We start from the raw sequence: 24455 nt of genomic DNA, 5'->3' as shown, positions 1-24455 counted from the left end.
AGAGGTTAGAAATCTCACATAAGCACACCGTATCATCTTGCTTTCACCATTATGACAGAAAACAGTTGCATGGCCATTATGTTGTCATGCTGCATACAATTGTTCAGAGCTACCTTGTTGATTGTTCAGTTGTCTCATCAAACTCAAGGAATAATTCTGCAAAGTGGTCCTTCACTGCCACGGAATCAGGCACATTGCATCAACAAATATGTGGCAGTTTTCATCAGCATGCTGAGAGATTAGAGGGCCCATAAATATTTTGCATGTGTAATTAGTTGCCTGCTCAAAAGTATAAGATACAATTTTATTTGATGCATTTTCCATAAGGGCTCTTTTACTCCCACTGTTTTTGTTTTAGGGAATGATTAACTATTTGCAAGTCATATTCATCTTACACTATGGGCCCAGTATGAAGGACTCTCATTAATTTTAACCTGCACAAGTTGAACAGCTAGTTTACTTGAATTCACGCTTTGGTTCAGTCAGCATTAAGTATACTGAAAAAGTTCCCTTTAATTCAAACTCCTCACAATGCAAACATTTTTTCTGCTCCTCTTCAAGTTCAGATTATCAAGAGCTGATTATAATGCATCACAACCAAGCACATGGATTTACATTCCTGCTACATGAAAACTTTTATCATGTGAATAGATATAGTTAAAAAAGCTGATCTTGGCACATCACAGTCACCACAGCTACTGCACTATGACAAATCAAACTTTCTCAATCAGGCATCATAAGTGAACAAGCACGACTTGAAACATAACTGAACTTATACAGAGGGTTGTTGTTATTTACAAGCTGGCTTTGAACAAAACTCACATTTGCAGCCATATTCGGTCAGGATGTGCCTTGGCTGGCAGACAGAGCAGTCGCGGCCTGTGATGCCAGGCAAGCAGTGGCATGCCCCTGTCAGGTGGTCACACCGATGACCTTGCGACCCGTATGGGTTGCACTCGCACCTCTCACACCGACCTCCATCCACCAGTGGGTTCCCAAAGAAACCATCTGCACATCTGCAGAAAGCAATCAGTTCAAGGACTGTCATTTCGACAGATTCCAGCACCCACTTCATGGCTGGACATGCAATAAGCCATTTAAGAATGTGCAGTGTGCGCAAAAAAATTAACATTGTATACAAAAGGTTGCGAGTTTTCTTTTTTTTTTTTGCAGCGACAGCTGTTAAAGGCCCATTCCCTGGGTTTATTTTCATTGTCGTCGCCGTCATCGTCGTCGTAGTAGTAGTAGTAGTAGTAGTAGTAGTAGTAGTAGTAGTAGTATTAGTAGTTGTTGTTGTAGTTGTAGCAGTAGTAGAAGTAGTAGAAGTAGTGGTAGTACAGTAGTAGTAGTAGTAGTAGTAGTAGTAGTAGTAGTAGTAGTAGTAGTAGTAGTAGTAGTAGTAGTAGTAGTAGTAGTAGTAGTGGTGGTGGTGGTGGTGGTAGTAGTAGTAGTAGTAGTAGTAGTAGTAGTAGTAGTAGTAGTAGTAGTAGTAGTAGTGGTGGTGGTAGTAGTAGTAGTAGTGGTAGTAGCAGTAGCAGTAGCAGTAGCAGTAGTAGTAGTAGTAGTAGCGGTAGTAGTAGTAGCAGTAGCAGTAGCAGTAGTAGTAGTAGTAGTAGCCAAATGGTAGCAGTTGGCATAACAGGAGTGTGGTAACCACACGGAACGTGGAAGAAGAAGGTATGGTGTGAAAGGATGAATGTGCAACCGGAGAGTGGATGCCACGAGAACCACTGGGACCACAGTTAACGGGGTAGGAGGAGAGTGTAGCAAGCGAAGAGGAATGCGTAGCCAGAAGATGGTTACCATGAAAGGAAGCCGAGGATCTGTGTGGAAAGAGGTGGGGTACGGCGAGAGCGCAGGACTGCGCACTGGAAAGTGGTTGCCGCAAGAATGACCTGGAGGGTAGTTACCGCAGAAGGAGGAAGAGAAGGATTAGCGTGAAATGAAAGTATGGCGAGAGTGAAGGAAGAGCAACCGGAACGTGGTTACTATGGGAGCTACCCAGCACAGCACAGGGAGAGTGGCTGCCATGAGAAGAGCCAGGAGGGTGGTTACCATGTAAGGAGGAGGTTATGGCAAGAGTAGATTAGCGCGTAACCGGATGGTGGTTGTCATAGGAACCACCTGGATGGAGATTAGCGTGCAGGAAGTGGGAAGAAGGTTACAGCGGAAGGAGAGCAGAGTAAGAGCGGAACAGTGCATAACCGGAAGGTAGTGGTTACTGCGGGAACCATCCAGGAGGCGGTTACCGTGGAAGGAGGATGAAGAGTGTGGCGAGAGTGGAGAAATGTAGCACAGTCCGTCTGCAGAGGCTGCTGCGGAACACCCCACCCCAGAACGGGCTCGGTGGCACAACGTACCGAGAGCAGTGAGAGGATTGCTAGTCGAAGAATGAGTATGCATGCAAAACTAGAAAAAACTGCTCTGCAACTACACATATATGTATGTCGCTCTTAAACTCAATACACCGCGAAATGAAAACACCTCAACAGCTGTCGCTGAATCTCACAACACACAGTGGTAACCATCACGTTTTTTTTTACCGTGGTGTCATGCACTTCCCTATATCCAGCAAAAATTAGCATTAATGGTTTGCGCATACCATTTTAGATAAAAAGAAGCAAAGTCTGCTGCATAAAATATTTTTCACGTCCTGCTGGGTCTGAAAAATTAAGGTTTAAGGTTTAAGGGGTTTAACATCCCAAAACAACTAAGGCTATGAGGGACGCCGTAGTGGAGGGCTTCAGAGATTTTGACCACCTGGGGTTCTTTTACGTGCACTGACATCGCACAGTACACAGGTCTATACAATTTCGCCTCCATCGAAATTCGACTGCCAAGGCCGGGATTGAACGTGCATCTTTCGGGTCAGTAGCCGAGCGCCAGAACCACTCAGCCACCAGAGTGGCTTAAGGGTCCGAAAAATGGGTCAACAATTATATTTATACACCACTAACGATAACGACAATCCCAAAAAAATCAGGAGAACATTCTGTAAGTGGTGTAAGAACAGGAAGCTGCATGAAAAAGGAAAACCCAGTACATTTCATAAAAATAAAAGTTGCACGTTACCTCTCACAACGCCTTCCGGTGTAGCCCTCCTGGCAATCGGTGCAGATGTAGTCTGGCCCATGAGTCTGACAGGTGCTGCTGAAACTGATTTTGACAAGAACACAGCCTCTAAGCACTTTACTGAAGGTGAAAATGGGAACCTCCTCATGAAACACCAAACCAAAGAATTACGTGCAGTTAAATGTCACCATATTTTTGCTCCTGTGCGACAGTCTTTATTCAATTTATTTTACGTGCTAATCTTGTTTGCGTAGAAATTCCTTAACAAAGTTTTAGCAGACAGCCTCCAAATTATCTATTAAAATCACCACACACAGTTTGCAACCTATCTAATTAACTGTCTGTGTGAGCTGTTTAAATAAATTTTTGTGAGAGATATGATATGTGAGGGCAAAGAAAAAAGGTGACAATGTGTAATTAACAACAAAACAGAACAATACAGAAGAAAAAAAATTAAAAAGTGTGCATTTTTAAAACATGCAAAGTTTCCTACAGCCTAAATGAATTTAGAAAGTTCCTAATTATTACAATCTAAATCAGCCAGTAGGAAAATATTGCAGGACGCTAAACTAAAACAAATACGTGCTTTTCTTTTTAGCGAAGAGTTGACTGGTTTCAGGCTTTCAGGGTTTAGTGTCCCAAAGCAACTCAGGCCATGAGGAAAGCCGTAACAGAGGGTTCCAGATAATTTTGACCACCTGGGATTCTTTAATGTGCACTGACATAGCACAGTCCGTGGGCCTCTAGCATTTCACCTCCTTCAAGATGCAACCACCACAGACAAGATCGAACCCGCGTCTTTTGGGTCAGCAGCTAAACACTGCTGAGCCACTACGGTGGCTAGCACAGAGTTGACTCGGATAATTTATTTCACTCGACAATACCTCTAATGAAATAAACATGCCTGTCAGTTATACATATGGATCACATATGGATCATAAATGGAGTAGACAAAACATTCAAACGTTTAGCAAATGATCCTTGTAAGAAACAGGACTCTCACAACACGGCAAACATAATACCTACTTGCAAAGTAGCGCATAAACAACTGCTGTCAACAGCTGTTTCAACATGGCTGGCTTTTATTTCTCCCAGTAAGGTGCTACAATCTCTACCACACAAAAGTGTGGCCCACCTGTTGGTTGGCAGAGGGCAGGCACAAGGAAGGCATGGCCCACGTGAAGGTGTACCGAAGAACCCTTCCGCGCAGCGTTCACAGTGGTCACCGACAGTGTTGCCACCACAGTTCTGCACAGGAGAAAATTATCCAATCCCAAAGATATGACACAGCAGAATCAATCAGTTATACGCACCAGTGTAGTGCAATTGCAACACAGTGCATTCGCAGGTGACTGCTTGTTGGATCATGTATATGATAGCTATTGGCTAACAATATTAACTGTTTAAGTTACAACATCAAGCAGCTTTCACTACTAGTACAACTATTACCACAACAGCTAAATGACATGTTAGCTTTTCAGCTAATTAAGATTACAGTTACAATTAAGTGGAAGTCAGCAATCATGCATGATTGCAATCATGCATGCAGTTGCAATCATGCATGCAGTCATGCAATCATGATGCATGATTCATTAATTAACGAGCAAGTTAATTGGTAAAGTCACATATTAAACTGATGCTGCAAAAAACGTGGACAAAGCAGGAGCGAAGCGGAAAAAACGGGCAGTTAACATTACATGTGTACTGTCACAAAAGAAGTCCTGCCTACAAGACAGGACAAGGCAAAACAAAAACAAGATCAACATAGGAGGAAAAAGGAAAAACAACCTATAGACCATGCAACTCCAAATCCAGATACGTAGTTGGGCTGCTATGAAGAAATGACACTGCTGAGCTGAGTTCTCTAGGATGCTAAACTTACAATGCAGACTCCAGTTTCCTTGTGGCATGTCCTGGTACGGTTGTTGCAGTCACAAGGTTCAGCCCAGCCGACTAGGTCGAGAATGTCTCGGCTGTTGAGATAATTGGGTTTGAACTTGCGGTAGTACCCTTCAGCCGGGTCCTGCGGAAGGCACACGTTTTTCTTAGCACATAAAAATTTGATTGCATTAGATAATTAAGCTGTATGTTAAGCAGAGTTTAAGCAGGCTAAAACAGTATAAGTGGCAAAAAAAAAAATTTCTAGGCAAACCTGGAACTGCAGCAGATTGAAGTAGCTACGTATACGCCTAATCGCAAATGATACCTTTCAATTGTACTAGGATGTTGCACTGGCAGTCAGAAAACTAGCTTTCTACCACAAGAGTTGCATTCTAAGTGACTTAAAAAGCTTCTGCTTTTTTCCAGGCCACGTTTACATGAAAATTTAAGCTGGATGTCAGTTCATGATGCATAGTGCAAATTATGTTTTTGCTGCTGTCATGTTTGGCATTGTTGGTTACTCCTCAACTTCCCCTAATTTTTGCAGGCCATTTGAGCTTTTTTTTTCTTTACTGTGAGTGTTGCTGTCATCAGTCAACTGTTTTTCAAACATTCTGAGCAAGTTTAACAATTACAGTTTTTCCATGTCTTTAGCATGCCCGTGCTAAAAATTTCTCACTGCCTACCAAAAACCACGGAAGTTAATGAATATGTCAATGTCCTTCTCGCAAATTTTGTCCTCCATCCTCCTGTAAACAGCGCTTGAATTGAAATTAATTGAATGTATTAACTAAACTGCTTTACCTGGCAAGAAGATCCCGTGTACTGTATGGGACACCTTCCTTGCTCGACACCGTAGGCCAAATAGGGAGACACTTCGTCACGGTGCAGTGGCTCAGCGATCTCCAATGACACATCCTTCAAACTGGGGATGAAACAGAGGCATTTGATTAGATATGAAGCTTTAATTAGAAAGAGCATCTAAATCATCAGCCTTCTACCTTAAAAAATCTCACACCAAGGAACCTGTGTGGAAAATTTTGCTGTACCTCTGTAAAAAGCTTCTGAAATAGAAGACTGAAACAAGATATTTTAAAATGATAATTATTCATAATTTCCATCTGGCACCATTCTAAGATAAGGCGTGCTATATTATATAAAAAGAGAAAACAAAAAATAAGGTAGTTAATGATGACCGTACTCTCACATACAGGAGTACACAACATACCTGAAATTGCAATTAATGCAGCAACGTTTTAAGAGGGAGCTTTAACTTGGTGCCACAATAATTTCCAATCTCAAACGCATGAGAACTATTAGTGAACAATTAGCATGATTCATAAGAGTTTTGTTTCACTTTAAAGTAAACGAAATCACTTTATACTAAAGTTTGCAAAGAACAAAGTTTCAAGATCTTAAAATAAGCAATTCATGGAAATTTTTTACACATTATCAAAGGCATAAATTATAATTTTATTTTAAGCAGCTGCCAGATTTTATCCTGCTGAACTAAATCAACAGTTTTTAAAAAATCAGTTTTGGTTTAGTGCATGCCAAACAAACCCATTTCTCAATCCCACAGATTAATGCGAAAATCCTTGCACGCACTAAAAGCCGAAGTAAGCAGGCACTGCTTGGAGCCAACAACCAGAGTCACATTACATTTCATGAAGAATACAGTGTCTGTACAAAAACCGCTTGTATTGCGCATATTCAATGTTGATACACACATGGTCAAGCATAATTTATTTAAAAGATCCATTATGAATGAAACTGAACACAGAATTAGTTCGCACACCTGGCAAACTTGACATCTGGTCCATCATTGGCTCTAATGAGAATTTTTTGGACATTCTGCAGGGCAACCATCAGCATGGCCCGAGTCACAGGCACTTGGGGATTGTCCACTTGGTACCAGGCATCCTGACAACATACAATGTATTTTATTGTTTCCACCAAACACTAAGCGAAAACTTCAGCATGCAGTCTTCAGTGAAAACAGAAAATTAATGCGGGAAAATGTAAGGAGACTGGCTTGATTAAAGAAGGTATGGCTCATTGCTCAGTACATTAATTAGACACTCAGTTTTCATAAGGGGGAAGCGCAAAATGGACACGGAACACAGAAGTGACACTGAAGACAGCACGCTTCCTGTCTTCAGTGTTATTTCTGTGTTCCGCATCGATTTTGTGCTGCCCTCTTACGATTCAAGTAAAAACCAACTGGGTCAACAGAAATTTTCCTAAATTTTCTTTCACACAACTACAGTACCTAATTTTCTTTCACACAACTGCACTGCATATTCAATGAACCAAAATTTAATATAGCATCGCATTCCTAGTATCAGCTGCATGTTCATATCAATGACACCTGTTTCACGAAAGCCATGCATTTAAAAACGTATCCTCAACTTACCCAGACATAGCATGTCGAGCTGCTGTTGTTAGCTTCAAGCTACAATCACTTTGTTATTCCTATTCCTACAGATAATTGTGAGGCTCATTCGTAGTCACATGATCGTAGCCGAGGACCCCCCGAAGACTATCTATCAACAAGACCACTAGGAGCAAGAAAGAATGCACCGCACCTCATGTATGGGAACCACATAAAATCCGTTTGGAGAAAGTTCTCTTGGCTGGAAGCCCAAAAGAATGCGGTGGTTTCCTTGCAGGAATACAAGGGGGTACTGGCGCAACATGGCTTCAGGGAAAACATCCCGAGCGTCACTCTCCACTCTGAACTTCAGCTTTCCGTTGTAGGCGAGCACCTAGTCAAACAAAAAGTGCACACAGTTATGAAAAATTGATGATTAGGAACTAGCAGCTCAGAACTGCTCAAGGGCACAAGGCAGCCATGTTATGCATGCTTTGGGATTCAAGCTTTGGGATTCAACAGCTCTTCTGGAACAGTAATGTTCCATGCGATAACTGAAAATTCCCTCAATTAGACATAAAAATCCCTATTTCTGGCCCTTTTTCTCTGCAGTAATTTCGAGAAACCAAGAAAATTTTGGTTCTTAAATTTCCGGACAACCCTTGAAAATTCTTTCAACAAATTTTACTCCCAAAATTCCCTGAAGAAGGAGAAGTTCCCCAAATCAAACATAAATCTTCTGAAAGAGGCATGCCTCCACAACAACAGTCCTCAGTGCAACATTTATGTCAGTGTTGTTTGGCATCTTCCTTTCGATTAAAGATCCTCCACAGTATGCTGCAGCAGAACCAAGGAATTTCGAAGGTCATCACAACAAAACATTGCTGTCTTTTAGTGTTCACACATGAGTATGGTACTTTATCAATAACAGCCCAATCACCACATATGTATCCACAAAAACAGCTGTTGTCAATGCTGGCGCAGATTTCTCAGCTGAAATTTACCTGTATAGTAAATATGGTTAACAATGAAACAAAGTGGATCAGTACATTATTTCAGTTGGGCTCCATTTAGTTTGAGTATCGCATAACATAAAACAAACTTCGGTTGCGTTCAAGTTCGAATTACCAAGATCCAACTGGTACTGTCTATTTTACCTCTGCATACATTTGAGGCTTCCATAAGAGAAAGTACACACCCCTGACAGGCAGTAAAACAATGAACTGTTGAAAGCTAATTTTACCAATTTCTTAAATAAATGAGCCATTTATGATTTTCATGTGAAATTTAATGCCTGCATATGTAAATGCTTTTACAAATAATAAAGCAATTCACTTCCTTTTTTAACCTCAAACACCCAGAGTGCCATCCATGTGTTACTTAGCAGTTTCTAGGCATCAAAACAGAGGCACAGAGAGCGTTTGCCAACAGTGCAATACTATTTGAAATTGAGCAGGAATTACAATTTGTTCTGGTTATCTGGATTTCAAACTAAGCAGAACTTTTTTAATGCACATGATGCTGGGAACAAATTGGAAGTTTGAATAAACCAGAAGTTATAATTAAGTGAGTTTGAAATAAGATTTCACAGTACAGTCAACTTCAATATACTGAACATGGATACATCAAATTATGGCGTATATCAAACACTTTCTATACCTCGTGAAAAATCGCATGCGTTTTTTATTTTTATTTCAAATGGGGGCGGATGTAAAATGGATATATCGAACTCCACCACCCCAGGCCACGTGCGCTCTGTTGACAGGAGGCGAGCTTTCCCGCAACACCCTCGAAAACAGCGGCGACGCGATGGGGGTTCCTGACTGCTGCGCACGATAGCTGCACACATTGATCACGCCGAGGCCTCCATTTGAACGTAGCGGCGTACGAAGCGGCGGCTTGGCTAGTTTGACAACGTGATAGGACAACATCAACAACACATTGCATTTGCTGCACTGACTCTTCCGACACCGCCACTTGTGCTATGGCAGTCATCGTTATCGTGTGTTCGTGTGTGGTTGGTGTGATCGCTTAAGTGGTTCTTTACTCTATGGCTTAGGCCTGTCGTGGCGTGGTTGGTGTTGTGATGGCTGCAAGCGCAAAGAAGTGGACGTCCCTGACATTTTCCGCGAAATTGGAAGTTAAAAATTGGAGTCTGGAGCCAGTTGGAGCGCTTTGTTGGTGCTGAGCCCAGAGCATATACAATGACGACTTCGTTGGCGGTGATGACAGCACCGGAACAATGTCGGAGTTGACAGACGTGGAAATCGCAGCGGAAGTTACAGCTGAGCGGCCGAACGAACATGCTGCCGAGGTTGATCCCGCAAACGCTGATGTTTCCCCACTAACGACTGCAACTGAGGCTCTAGTTGCTTTGGCCCTTGTACGCTGCTACTGTGGTGCAATAGAAGGCACCGGACTATCGCTTGTGGATCGTTTACACTATGTTGAGGACACTGTGGTTAAAGACACAGTTGCTAATATGAAGCAGGCTACGCTGCTACAGTACTTTCATCCAAAGAAATACTTTGTTTGAAGCTTCAAGTGATTATCTATTGCACCACGATTGGATCATTGATTGATTTGCACTAGTTTTTGACGCGTTTTCTATGTGATTTCATATATCGAATTCTGACTATATCGAACTATTTTGCGATCACCGCGCTGTATGATATATCGAGGTTCGACTGTACAAGTTTCGCCCATCAAAATGATGTGCTTCGATAAAGAAAAAAACTTGGCAGTTCGCTCACCTTGTCCCCGAGGAACTGCTCAGGAAGAGACCAGTAAAGAGGCTGGTCCAAGACGTATGGCAGCCGCAGAAGGGTTGAACCGGGATGGGTGCCAGGAATTACTTTGTACCGGTGCACTCGGTCCAACTCCGGTTCACCCGGCGTAGCAGTTATGTCTCTTGGTGGGGCCCCAATCTGAAATGAAAATCGTCATTTGCATATCTCCCACGTAATGAAAGCCTTTCCACTTAAATTCTTTGTAGCAACTACAAATCAAAATCAAAACTGCGATGCCCATTCAACTGCCACTCTATTTGGCACTGTCAAAATTTAAATATCTGGAAGTCTCGAGAGCACAGCTGAAACTTGCTGGTTTTTAATGCAGTCCACGTGGTTACCAAGTGTTCTTAATTTGTGCACCCAATTTCTTGTACTGTGTACTTAGAAGAAACCTGGTCTGTGTCATATTTGCTTGTTTTTTAATCTGTTTGTTTGCTCTCAATTACATAAAATAGTGATGATGAAGCGTAGCTTGTTGGGCTAGTTGGCACATGGCTACTGAATTTTACTCGGTGAAAATTCTTTCAACAGAGCCGGGCACACATGTCAAAAAACAACAAAAACCATCGAGAGCACTGCTGCTGATATCTTGCACGTGAAAAGCTATGTCCCATTAATGAAATTGTATGCTTTTGCAGTAAACCAGACCAAGCTGTCACTGACGAATTCAGTGCCTAACTTCTTGATTTTAAATGCTTCTAGGATTTCGTGTTCTATCTGCGTTTTTCCATGGCCTACTGTCTACTCCTTCTTTTTGTGGATGCGTCTTTCTTCCCGTAAAAAAAAAGTGAGTTCAAAAGCGTCAAAAAAAAAAAGGGCAAGGTGGATGCAATGAAATGGCTTCAAACAATGTTGCAAATGATGGGCTTCTAGATGTGAAGCAACTGGCACATAGTTTTGCACAGTTCTTAATGATAACAAAGCCATGCATACACCCTGGTTTGTACAACAGCATTTGTATACGTTTTGAATGCATCCTTACCAGCCCCCAGACACGGTTGGCCTGTGTGCAGTGCTCGGCACGTCCAAACATGAAACACTCCGTGCAGCCGCGAGGGTTGCTTTCCAGCAGTGAGAAGGTCCTGTCTCGACAGCGGTCGCAGTGACGTCCTTCGACATTCACCTGCACGTAATTAAAACAGCGTAAGAAATCTACAATGACACCTTGCAGACTGACAGCAGCACTTTAATGGTTTATGGGGGGTTTAACATCCCAAAGCAACTCACGCTATCAGGGACACCGTAGTGGAGGGCTCCAGAAATCTCAACCACCTGGGTTTCTCTAACGTGCACTGACATCTCACAGAACATGGGCCTCTAGCAGAACTGCTGTCAATACAGTGACCAGAAATGCTTTTGGCAAGCAGCCATTAGAACTGCTTCCAGTGTACGGTTATCAAAAGTTTACATACAGCCCTAATTGTCATATTTTACTGACTGCCCTGTCAGCACTACTGCCACAAAAATTACCATCAGTAGCACATTTCTATCAGCATTACTGTTGACACTCCCGCTCAGTGTTCTGCCATTAAAACTGCTACCAGCACTAGAAGTGCTGCCACTCACCTTGCAGGGACACTGGCCTCGCTCATCGCATTGGCAGATGCCCGACTGGCAGGCAGCAGGGTCGGTGCCAGCCGGGTGGCAGTCACAGCGCTTGCAGTTGGGGAAGTTGTAGTAGCCTGGCCGGCAATGGTCGCAGTGCTGGCCCTCAAAGCCCTCCAGGCACTGGCACTGGCCCGTATTCTCATCGCAGTTGGGACTCAATGATCCGAGCTTGTTGCAGTTGCACAGCTGTAAACAGGTGTGAGTACACCATCTTAGGTATGCACACATATCTAAAATGCAAGCTATAAATAAGAGCTGCAGTACAGGCGTCCAAAGCAATTTCTTGCAGGTGTAATCGCTGCCATGTTACACACATCCCCCATACACGCAACAAGCCAAAGCATTGGCCATTGAGAGAAACTCGAAAAAAAAATTCCTTAAACATGCACTATGAAGAAGCAGTTACCTTGCAGCCATCCACTGGGTGGTAGCCCCAGGCCCCTGTGTTGCACCGGTTGCAGCGGGGGCCTCCAGTGTTCTTGGGACAGATGCAGCGACCGGTCTCTTCGTCACAGACATGACCAGGAGCCTCGCATGGCTCACAAGCTGCACAAGTAGTGGTGAATGTGGAGAGGTCGGCTTATTAGCACACCAAGGACTGGAACAGTAGGCAAAGTACGAGGCTCTAAATACGCAAGCTTTTTCTCCTCAGTGATTTCAACTGCAATCTTCCAGTGACAGACACCCAGCATGATGCAACAAGCAAATGAAGTAGCAAGCACGGTTTGTGTTAAGTATTTATTTCTCTTTTATTTATTAGTACCTCAAAGGCCCTCTACAGACATTACATGAGGGATAGGTTCATATAATTAGCTCACACACTAAGTAGCCCGACTCAAGTTCACTCCATGGAATGCAGTTTCCCTCTCACAAATCAGATGGATCAAGTCTGCATGTGCTGAGCCAGGTACTGTCAACGTTAAATGAAACGTAACCTGGACAACTGAAACAGAGGACATTAGTTGAGGAAGACTCAATACTGCCAAGCTGACTTCCACTTTGAAGGCTAAAAAGGTCATCTGAGGTGCTAATAAAGCCAATAAGCATATGCTCTCTAGGCACGAATATATATATGTGTTATTGAGTTTGCATTTAAGCTATACTGTTTGCGCTTCATGCAATATCGGAAATGCACATTTTCCACTAGGTCTCCTTTCTTTTCAAGGCAGAAACTCAATATCAGCAGCGAACTGCACGAACCTCTGCAGCCGTGGTGCGAGAAGCGGAAGTACCCCGGCAGGCAGACATCGCAGGCCATTCCTCCAACACCAGGCTTGCACGGACACTGCCCCGTCCTGTCGTCGCACTGCGCACTCACGGAACCAGTGGTGTTGCAATGGCACGGCTCACAGCCTCCGGGAGATGCCAGGTTCCAGTAACCAGGCTGCAAATGTACACATACTTTAGCATCACAGAAGGCCGGTGTATGTCACGGGTCAATTTTGTCACTGAGAAATAAAGTGCGGTAGGTGTGTTAGAGGGGCCCCTTAAGAAAATACAAGAAGAAAGTGGCTAATAAATAGGGAACAAACGCACAGGCGATGGCACAGTGTGATGCGACAAATGTACGTTAGCAGTATTGCTTGTATGTTTCGCTTCTACAATGATCGCCTTTTCATTAAAACTGCTAATAGGAGTTCGCTGTAGCCTTTTCATTCTAGTGCTGCATGCCCTTTTCATGGGCGGGGACGTCTGGAGGGTGCAAGTGAGTGGATGGGTGGTGGGTAGGGTCTTCTGGAGGGTGAAGGTGGGTGGTTGTTGGTGGGTCAAGCTTCTGTAGGGTGTAGGTGGGTTGGCTGGTGATGGGTGGTGGCTTCTGGGCAGTGAAGGCGGGTGCAAGACAAAGGTGAATGAATAGCAGGCTGGAGGCATCCTGGAGGGTGGTGGCAGCATCACACAACACCAGAGGGGCAGGCAGATTTTGAACAAGTGACAGTAGTAATGCAAACATTTTTTTAAAAAAAGGCTGTGGTATAGCTCTGGTTAAACCTGAAGTGATGCGATAGCTACCTCTGGCCGAGTGGAACTCGCTCAGTCGAATTGCAAAGCCACTCCCCCCTCCACTCGGTTTCGCAGCGCCGCCGGCAGCTGCTCCACACCACGTGACCAACCACGTGACTAGCCACGGTGCCGCCACGGAGCCCAAGGGCGCCCACGCAGCTCAAGGGAAGTGCAAGTGTAGTGTAGCTATCACTACAAAACTATGCAAAGCCTTCTAAGAGTGTACCTACCTTGCAACGGTCACAGGCACGACCTACAACATTTGGCTTGCAGGGGCACTGCCCAGTGTTTTCGTCACACTCAGGGCTGAGGGATCCGTGCGGGTCACAGCCACACCCTGGGAAAAGAGCAAGATGTGCCTTATCACCATACATTACACACCAGTTTGCACTGCATGATGGACAGACATTGCACTGCATCTGCTTTATCACTTATGAAAAAAAAAAAAGAAAACTGTCTGGGATGAAAATGGGTGCTTTTTCAAGACATAACAGGAAATTTTTTATTTTTATAATGTTTTTTTGCAACCATTAACCCAGGAATGCTTGCTCTCCAATAGAAAACATTGTTTGGCTGAAATTAGATACAATTTGCACTAACATTTCTAGGTTAGATAGTAAAACCACAGTGTTGCATTTTCTTACTAACTGAAGCTTGTTTGCTCATACTAAGATTGAATATCTTCAGTCTACTAAATATGCACACTACACAATCTTGAAAAAGCTGTAAAAGTAGAGGTAAACCACTTCTCAAAGCAAAACAAAAACAATTCAGTAAACCAAACAGAATTGTGTAATTACATCCTTATTATAGCGCAAGCTGTTTTTTGACAAAACACAAGCAAAGCAACTATAATTCTTTTTAGGCAATATAACACAATTCTAGTATTCACATAGGCATTCATAAGCGTTAATTGTGCTGTTTTCTCGAATACAATGCAGATGTCAGTAGATCAGCTCTTACATCAAAGATGCAACCACTCAATCCATGAACATCAAAATTATAACCAGCTATGCACACTTAAAAGTAAGGTTGTAAGCACAATTGCTGATCTATCCGCAGGGTGAACAAGAAAATCGGTTAATCAACAAATTTTTCCGCACTTGCTTTTGCTTACATTTGCAACCATCCGGAAGAATAGAAAACCCATAGTGCCCCTCGAGGCAGGCATCACAGAGGGTGCCAAAGACTCCAGGCCGGCAGATGCAGTTGCCCGTGATCGGGTCGCAGCGTTCGGAGATGGAACCCCGAAGGTTACAACGACATGGAGCACAGCCACGCTCCACACCTCCAAAGCCGTCCTGATAAACGATAGCAAAAAGCACCAGAAACAAAACGATCAGATCTGAAGTAGTTTACAGAGTTGACATTTAACACTGCCCGCCTAATTCTTGATCCCGTGACAATATTGGAACCATAGATAGCACTGGTAATTTTGCTAGTCTCACTCGGTAATAACGTGTCCAAAGTTATACATCTTATGCAAAGAATGGCATGGCAGAAACTGACAAGGAGAGCAAGAGTACTTGTGCGCGGGTACTTGCATGCAAGTACTTGGCATTTGTGCGTGTCCGCCTCTTGTCCTTGTCGGTTTCTGAAGCACCATTCTTCGCATAGCATGTCTCATCAATTCCCTCAAACCATTACGATTCTTATACATCTTAATAAGAATAAATTGGGCAGCCTTGAGGGATAATTGAAAAATCGTCAATCTTCAGCCATATAAATCTTGTTAAATAATCTAGCAAAAAACTTTCCCGGTCACATTCACATCATTATAGTACTGCTAGAGTTAGCAAAGCTGCAAGGACTGCTGGTTATGGATGACATGCAGGAATGTATGCATATTTATAAATTCAGAATCTCTAGCTGTATGAACCCTAGTAAAGAAACTGACAAGAAGAAAGTTTGACGTCCCTACAGGACTGCAGTTGCTCTAATTAAATCTGTGACAGCTCCTTACTAGCTACAGACCTGCTCACACACACACAAACACAGGAAACTTGCACAAATGGCCAGACTACGCAGCTTCCTGCTAACACCAATGCAGCTCCCCTGTTTACTGCTTAGGTGTACCAACACCTCTCATATGTTGGCTTACCTGGCATCTGTCACAGGTCCTTCCCGAGAAACTGGCCTTGCAGGGGCACTGGCCAGTCGTCTTGTTGCACACCTGACTGATGGAGCCAGTCAGGCTGCAGTCACAAGCTGAAACAACGGAGTTACACCAAAGAGAAATCAGCACAGCTCATCCTGTTAAGGTGCAAACAAAGCAATTTGTCTTTTGAGGTCGGCCACCTTCATCAATAAACATCAAAGAGATCAAATAACCCTAATAAATGCCAACACAGAGTAAAATGTGACTGTCAGAAATTTCACCATAAAGTCCCATCACGGGCACTTTGAGCATTTTTTTGGGGGGATTTGTCAACCCAACTAAACGGGTACAGCACTCACGTCGGCAGTCTCCTGTGGCCGGGTTTCCGAAGTAGCCATCCAGGCATTCGAGGCAGTTCCAGCCGCCCGTGTTCCCTTGGCAGCGCAGGCAGCGGCCAGTGCGGTGGTCGCAATAACCCGGGACCGACGTGTCAGCATTGGGACCGCAGCGGCACGGACGGCAAGGTTCGCCAATGGCGGGGTTTCCGTAAAAGCCATCAGCACACCTGCACACAGAACAAGAGAGAACAAATGAAAAGAAGGCAAATAATTTAGCCAAGCACACGTCCAATTTACCACATGACATTGAGAGAAGGAAGAGGAAAGACTGAATAAAAAGAGAGGAAAGAAAGAGGCAGACAGCACAGGTAAACAAAAAGAACCACAGCTCACAAGGCCAACAACATCTTCAGAAAAACAAAGCAACGCCCTCAATTATCCCGAGCCCTCCACTACAACGTCCCTCATAGCCTGAGTTGTCCCAGGATGTTAAACCCCATAAACCAAACCAAATCAAAGCCTTATTAACTGATTACCAATGGGTTAAAGGGACAGTGAGGACACCTCGGTCCAATTACTTTCTCAGTAAAAATTGAATGCCTTTCTCTTTCTGGCTTTGTTGACATTTTTCTGGCAGCAGGAGATGCATTTATCATCTAGAAAATTGGATTTAAAAATCTTCCCACCAGTCCATTCATACTTGTGACATCCTTATGAAAAGAATGTGTCCATGGTCTTTGCACAATACCCGACTACAATCTCATATTTCACATGATGAATCAAATAATCTAATTTGGAAAATTTTGGGGGCAAAGGGTTGCAAAGCCCTGCACCACAGCTGTTCAAAAAGCTCCAAACTCGAGCGATACTGTTTCTACCAGATCCCCTGCTCTGGCGCTATTCATTTTACCCTCTAAGAAAGCTCACAACTTTTTATGGGTACCTGATTAGCACGCTAAGCTTAATAGAGTTTCAAGTATGTCGCAAATTGTGTCGCTGAACAAAAAAAAACAAAGAAAATAATAGCTTTCCACATTACATTATCAATGTCGCTAAGTCAGCAGGAACAGTCATATTGTAGCTGAAAACATTTTCCTTCGGCAATTAATTTTTAACAAATGTTTTTAACAAATGGCTCATTTTAGTAAACAGGAACAGCCTTTAACATCTGATATTCCTTGATATCTTAAATGTCTTTCTTCAGTCTAGTAAAAATAAGGCAATTTGCACATTATTTGTGTACAAAAGAGAAAAGGATCAAAACAGCCGACTCGCGACTCATGATTCACGATTCATGAGCCACGAGTACTGCACATGAAGTGGAAACATACGGTTGCCTATGGCTCCCTTTGTGTAAACAGTGCACCTGATTCCCACGCGCATACTGTAAGTACAGGCTATGATTGAGCTTCATGCGGTGAATCAAACACCAAGCAACTATATTCTACGAATAAAATATGACAGTACCTTTCGCACTTGTTGCCCGCATGGTTTGGGGGGCACTCCAGACAGATGTAATCGCTCTCCCCAGCTGGTGTCACAATCGTTCGGCACTCCGGTGGCAGGTCATCCAGGCTGGCACCTGGAGGACAACTGCACGGCTTACAGTCATCAGCAAAACCCAGTAGTGCGTTGCCATAGAATCCCGGCAAGCATTCACCACAGTTGGGGCCCGTGGTGTTGTGCAGGCACTCCTGCATTGACAGAAAGTCATCAAACAAAAACTGTATCGTTTCCTTTGACTCCCATTAACATGTGAAATCAAGCACGAATCTTAATTTGAAAAAGACAAGGAGTACATCTTGTTCGCTAATGAATTCCCAGCCATGCTTGCTTGCTCTTGGAAGCTAAACACCGTTACTCATTTTGATTCATGCTTGATAGTAGCCGCAGCAAAATCTCCTGTTTTATGAACACAGCAGCACAACAGCAGAACAAATGTGCATCCCTATCATATAAGCATTCAACACTTATTCTAGCATGTTTTAGTTGAAAACTTGCCAACTTTAGCCACCTACACTGCACACAAAAAGTTAGCATGTGGAAAGCTATTGTTAATGGAGATAAATTACTTTTATTTATCAGCGTAAATGTAGCCTATAGACTGCAGCCTTACATGATTCATATTCATAGCTTGCTGAATGTAGTGCAAGTCCAAGCCCTCTGATAGTGACTACGTTAAATGCTGAAAAAAAAAAAAAAGAAAGGAACCCTTAATTTCCTCCCTCAGTCAAGAAAGCGTCTTCATAACCCTCTATACAAAGGATCAAGGAATATTCTTGTTTATAATCCCTCAATTTCATATAGTGACGCCCACTGACCAAGTACACATCTTGCAAGGAGGGGTCTTTTAAATTCCTCTCCTGATATAGCCAATACTTAATGGCAAACAGTATGTACAGCAGCATGCAAAATAAACACAAGAACGAGTAAAATATTCCAGCCAACGTACATCGCACTTGCCAGTGTACGCATCACATGAGTCGGCATGGTTGTTGCAATCGCACTTTTCGCAGCGTCCACCAAGAACTGTGTTGTTCACTCGACGATAGCCGGGAGCACAGAGCTGGAAAAGAACACAAGAAAACATATGACAAACACATCTGTCTAAACAATAATAATGTTAATAAGAACTCAAGGTGTTTACATAAGTTTCAATGAATATTCGGATGAATTTATTCGGTATCTCACAATGCGTATTGCATGGCATATTATCTTCACTTCGGTGCTTAAATAAAACCAACAATGGCAAGAAAACCGGTGAAGATAACACCTGTTCTCCTACTATTACGGACCAGTACACAAAATATCAAGCCGATGCACAAGCAATCAGCAAGGCAAAAGCCAAGAACAATACGACTCCTGTTACAGAAAAATGAACGGATAAGCACTATGCAGCCCTAAAAAAAAATAAAAAGACGTATATTAAATTAATGAGCTTTTTTTTCCTTTTCACATCATCTGTAGCACTTAACATGTTTTCGTTTTTATTGGCGAAACGTTCAAGCACATGCGAGTCCTTACCTCACAAGAGAGACCCGCATACCCAACAGGACACTGGCACATCTCAACGGATGTCATCTTTGTCACGGTGCCTGATGTCTTGGATGCGATAGGAAGCTCCACGTCGTGCAAGCTGCATGCATTGGAAATCAAAACCACAGGATCAGTTTCATATCAGTAAGTTTGCTCAGTGCATCAGCTGATTACCATGCATAAAGAACGAGCAAAAGCCGTCACCAATACACATTTTTATACTAGAAGCGGTGCTTATATATGGCACACTGAACCCAAAAAACACATGCACAAACCAGCACCAAATACTGCATAAGTTGGCATTGGTCAGCGAGGCTAAACAAACTCGGTAGTGCCACTCGGCTAAATTACACTACATATGCGACAAATGACACTGTACAAGGCAGAATTAATTCGTACAAGGGCCTCGAAACATCTTTCATCAAAGTTGCCTTTTTTTATTTCTTGAAGTTTTTCACCATCCCTCAGCAGTACAGCATGTTGGAACGAACAGGTTGTTTCACACTTAGGGACACCATACAAACATTTGACCACACTATTCGGAGCACCAATGCATCTGACGCAGCTAAAGTAGTGCAGTAGTGCAGGAAAAAAGGACCTACAGGTAGTGCTTCACACCTTCTTCCCCCTTGCTTCAATGCACGGCCCTGACCAATGCATTGTCACTCGCGTATTCCCTCTTAGCGTGACACAACCAGTACAACGACTGGCCTAGTGCAGCATATGTGTAATGCACGTGGAATGAAAAATTTTGTGTCTAGCACTATAAGGTTAAGCAGAAAATCAGTTTTTGTGCACCTGGACGGCCATTTACAATGCCATTTTCTAAGGCCTCTAAATTTCACAAACTTCCAAAATTTGTGTCCTTCTGCAGTTTCCGCTAGTTATGACACTAAGGATCCAATGACTTCTCTGTGTGCCCGCCTGCAAAGCTTGGCCAAGTGGAACGGCTTCTGTGGCAGGACAAATCGAATCAAGTCGTGCAAAGCCAAACAATTCACAGCACTCACGCTCCCTCGATCTGGTCAGAGTGGTACTTGGCTCGCAGCAGCAACCGCTCCACGTCATCCAGTGCAAGCGTGAACTCCTCACGTGTTGCCGGCCTCAAAGGGCGGCCGTCTTCGTCCAGCACGTGCCAACCGTGCTCACGAAGCGGGATGGCGATGGTCACGTTGTCTGGGCTTGGCCGCAAGCCCCAGTTGTAGCCAAACCGCTTGCCATTGCCCTGCAAGCGCGTGCATGAATAATGCACTGCAACACTGCACACAACAAACAGATTTATACATTTTGCATATGGCTGTTGCAGCTGCAGTTCAGGTGAAGCGACTTGCATGAAGGCTCGACCATTTTTTAAGATACCCTAAATAACCCGAGTTGCACATGACCAACAATTAATGTTCAACCTAAAGTATTTGTATGCAGAGCTTTTACATTTCTGCTGGATTATTCATACAGTAAATGTGAGCCAGATGTTAGCCTTAGGTGCTAGCTATTCATTGTCATTATCGTCATCCAATGATCTCTGATTAACCCTGTGCTGCGCCATCTGTGACTACCCATTCCATGCTAATTTCTCAGTCTTAAGAAGGACCGCAAGTTGCACATGTTGATACGTATTGATACTGCTTTTTACAAATTCTCAATCACATCTACCCATATGACTCTGCCACACCCCCATACATTTCTCACGTAATCCATTAAGGGACTTCTATAAGACCACAGTTTATCTGTTTTATACATTACATGTCGTGCCCATGCCCATCTCTTCTTCTAGACTTAAGCAAAGATGTCATTAACTCACATCTGTTTCTGAACTCGCTTTGGTGTAATACTCCTAGCCCACACAACTGCAAACTATTAAGCTTTGTAGATTATTTTATCAAAGCTGCAAATTAGTGTGACTCACATGCTTAGTACGCCAAACCCTAGGCTCTGCCTCGGTGCTTTCAGAGTTTTCCTGAGCTTTGGTTCTCTTCAATGCCTGCCTTGAAATAATTCTAACAGTAGCTGCCCTCTCCACTCATTGATCAATTTTCACAGCTCTGCCAGATTTACCTTTTCTTTGGGGTTTGAGAATGTAACTCCAGTGTTGCTTAATTAGGATCCGTTTCCTTGGAGTACAATTATCAGCATCTGTTTTAATTCCATTGTACTTGCCAGATCTCCATACTTAAGCTGCACGCACCATGACTATTCTGGCTGGGATGGCATTCAATCCCTCAATGCTTGCTCGTGTTTGTAGGCTAACGCAGAATGTCTATCAATGGGCAATAAAATTATATCAGTAAGCACCCTCTGACACACTCACCTCGATTATGACATCCGAGCCTTCGACATAGGACCCTGACGTGTCTCCTCGAGCCACAACATAGCTCAGCATGAACTTGAGATTTCCTCCATACGAGTAAAGCTGCAGGTAACAAAAATAGTAACACAACACTTTATGCTACTTGTCACAACACACACAAAAAAAATGTTAAATCATCAGTCACCTATTTTGATCACATTTTTGTGCATTTTCGAAAAACTTTCCCCACGGCTAACCACTTGCCAGCATTCTATTTTGGGTCTACTTCTACAAATGCCTGCAAGATGATTCCAGTATAGCTAAAGACTTCAAATGTGTGCCATTTAAATCTGTCAAGTAGTGCATACTGCCCAGTTAATAAACATCTCATAACTTCTCCTTATGTCATTTACCGTAGCATGAATGTCCTCGCTTATTATAAACCTAGTTTCATAGCACCAATAATTTCACTGATTAAAATGTTATTTCTTGTAAGGATGATGAAGCGCCTGCAACCTGCTCAAAGTGAGAAATTTTTTGCCATGTTGCATGCCACTATGTGTTCAATGTGCTCTCCTTGTACGAGCTCAACATATATACAGATTAGAAAATACTGACCTTATTTCCAAGGTATTTCTCGGGTGCCTGCCAGTAGTACATGTTCAGTGTCACGTCGTCATCTGCAACAGTGAGGCGTCCTCCATTCTCGGGTGTCGGTCTAATTACTTTTTTGCCAGGCAAGTCACTAATCAGCCAGGTTTCAGGCTCCCGAATCTACAAGAAACAGAGACAGCATTGACCCCATGGCTTGTGAATTTTGACATTGAAATGCATATGAAACAGTGTGATGTCAACGAGCAGCAGTGAGACCAAAGAAAAATAAGAGCTCCAGACATGTGCAGTTTTGTCAATATAACAGCTAGGCTGCTTGGCAGAAAAGGCAATATGACCCAATCCCTCCCCATAAACTTTTGGTGCAAAGAAAACTGTATCCTTTCAATTTCTCAAATCTTTTCTTGTAAATATATAACACTACACATTTTTTCCACATGGATTTACACTAACCTGATCAATTCTCTCACTGTTCAGAACGCAATCTAAGTCCGAGAAGCCAAATTTCCACTTTTTGCACCCTTTCAGTCACATCAGCCATTCTAATGACAATGATTGATATGACAAGCATGAAAAGTCTTACTTCTAGAGCAATACGAATATCTTGGCTGCAAGATGCATTACAGTGATCAGCTCAATACCAGCTCAAATCAACTGCCTTCGCTGCACACACATAGAGATCTTCATGCTAATGTCAGTTCACATCATACCCACATTCCAAGTCGAATCTTGGTAACACAAACTCAGGGTGGACAGACCAGTTCAAATTAATCGGAGTTGGAACTAAAGATAGCTTTACTGGAACAAGCGGCTAAGTGCATGTCAAGAGTAAAGACACATACATCTCTAGGTTTTAACTGCTCCCTCGAAGAATACACGCAAATTAGGAAGTTCTACAAATTTTGTTCAGTCACATAGAGAACACATTTCATCTTATAGGCTTTTAGCAAAACAGTCCTCACCATTTCAACACCCCAGTCACTCGGCCGGCAAACACTGGTCACTCCGAAACAGAAGCACGAGGAACACCCTTCCGGATTAGTCTCGGAGAGGTCATAGTAACCGTGGGCACACTGGTCGCAACGAGCACCTTCAACATGTTTCTGCAATGCAAAACAATAGAAACAGTAAATAAAACAATGAGCAATAAGCAAAACATCACAGGACAATGCGTGTGACACTCGTAATGTCACTCGAGGCTGGAAGGTACTAAATGCATACAAGTCCCCACAAGACAAAGGAAAGTCACAACACAATAGATCTCAATAAGTTTTTCTCATAAGCCAGTCATCAAACAACGTGTGCTTCACTGAATAATGTAAAAAAAGAAAGCAGCTTTACACTCTTGCGATACAGTATATTTGTATAGTGACAAGACACGTCACAACGTGAAGCAATCATCGCTTAATGAGCTCTTGTAGCTAGGTTGACATTATTTACAACAGGTGAATCAGTTACCCTATCATCAAAACATGCGAGTTTGTCTTATCGAGCAGACAAGGGCACAGAAATGAGGGGCTCATTTAGACATATATAAGAAAGAAGCAAATAGTCTTTGAAGCCAAGGAATTTTTTATCAATCAACACTACAAATAAGAATTTTAAAAAACATTCCCCTTATGCTTTCCCTGGTTCCAAAGACTGGTCGCTTCTTTCATGAGTTTGTCTTGCAGCATTCTGTTCTCCAAACAAATCAGGGCAGAACAGTTGCAGGCTGCTGACACATTCATAACGTTAGCTCTTAGTATCTCGTTCTTCAGTTCCACGCTGCACCTGGCAGTGCTGTGAGTTTTTTTTTTTTTTTCCATAAGAATTGCACCCATCAGCGCATACCTTGCATTGGCAGGGCCCATCACACTGGTCTGGATCCACTGTTCCTGCATAGTGGCAAGGACAGGGTTCGCAGCGTGGGTAGTTCCGGTAACCACGCTTGCACTGGTCGCAGTTTTTTCCAGTGAAGCCCTCGCGGCAGATGCAGTCTCCGGGATTCTGAAATCAGTGTGACACAGAGATCAAACTGACTGCCTAGCAACCTGTGTCAGTGCAGTAAAACCTTGTTAATTTGACCTCCATTAATTTTAGAAACTGTGTACCTCGGACACCCCATCCATCCAAGCATACTATGTACTATTCTATGGAATGAAACTATCGTTAATTCGGAGAAATTGGGACACGCTTCAGTTAATTCAGACCAGCAGCAGAGTTTGTGTGTGCACAGGGCGTCGTAGGTGCAGTGGTGGTGATGTTGAGTGGGCAACTTAGGAGTCTGGGCACTGTACCGCAAGTGGCACGGGTGCCCAACGAAAATATAACTGCGCCGTACTGATTCCTACAGTCATCAGTCTAAATGTGCCAC

The 24455-nt window shown here is 43.2% G+C and overlaps 1 protein-coding gene across 2 annotated transcripts in view; it reads right to left on the bottom strand.

The window, feature by feature from the left end:
• The window catches only part of LOC144107159 (laminin subunit alpha-1-like), a 121974-nt gene that overhangs the window by 40224 nt on the left and 57295 nt on the right, over window positions 1–24455 (bottom strand). For both annotated transcript variants that reach the window (XM_077640154.1, XM_077640153.1), the window contains exons 11-34: window positions 23933–24088; window positions 23062–23202; window positions 22106–22261; window positions 21509–21610; window positions 20211–20425; window positions 19189–19300; window positions 18617–18730; window positions 17632–17858; window positions 16186–16391; window positions 15830–15936; window positions 14846–15029; window positions 13959–14065; window positions 12928–13111; window positions 12134–12273; window positions 11686–11913; window positions 11102–11242; window positions 10081–10254; window positions 7542–7721; window positions 6752–6876; window positions 5758–5878; window positions 4955–5095; window positions 4208–4320; window positions 3073–3156; window positions 823–1016 (exon numbers count right to left, since the gene is read on the bottom strand). In XM_077640154.1, the coding sequence (XP_077496280.1) occupies window positions 823–1016; window positions 3073–3156; window positions 4208–4320; window positions 4955–5095; window positions 5758–5878; window positions 6752–6876; window positions 7542–7721; window positions 10081–10254; window positions 11102–11242; window positions 11686–11913; window positions 12134–12273; window positions 12928–13111; window positions 13959–14065; window positions 14846–15029; window positions 15830–15936; window positions 16186–16391; window positions 17632–17858; window positions 18617–18730; window positions 19189–19300; window positions 20211–20425; window positions 21509–21610; window positions 22106–22261; window positions 23062–23202; window positions 23933–24088 (3652 nt within the window). The remainder of the gene's footprint in view (window positions 1–822; window positions 1017–3072; window positions 3157–4207; window positions 4321–4954; window positions 5096–5757; window positions 5879–6751; window positions 6877–7541; window positions 7722–10080; window positions 10255–11101; window positions 11243–11685; window positions 11914–12133; window positions 12274–12927; window positions 13112–13958; window positions 14066–14845; window positions 15030–15829; window positions 15937–16185; window positions 16392–17631; window positions 17859–18616; window positions 18731–19188; window positions 19301–20210; window positions 20426–21508; window positions 21611–22105; window positions 22262–23061; window positions 23203–23932; window positions 24089–24455) is intronic.

The sequence above is a fragment of the Amblyomma americanum genome, chromosome 10 (genome assembly GCF_052857255.1).
Source record: "Amblyomma americanum isolate KBUSLIRL-KWMA chromosome 10, ASM5285725v1, whole genome shotgun sequence".
NCBI classification, from domain to species: Eukaryota; Metazoa; Arthropoda; class Arachnida; order Ixodida; family Ixodidae; genus Amblyomma; species Amblyomma americanum.
Note: the sequence above shows the minus strand (reverse complement) of the source record. Positions and strands in the feature narration are given on the sequence as shown.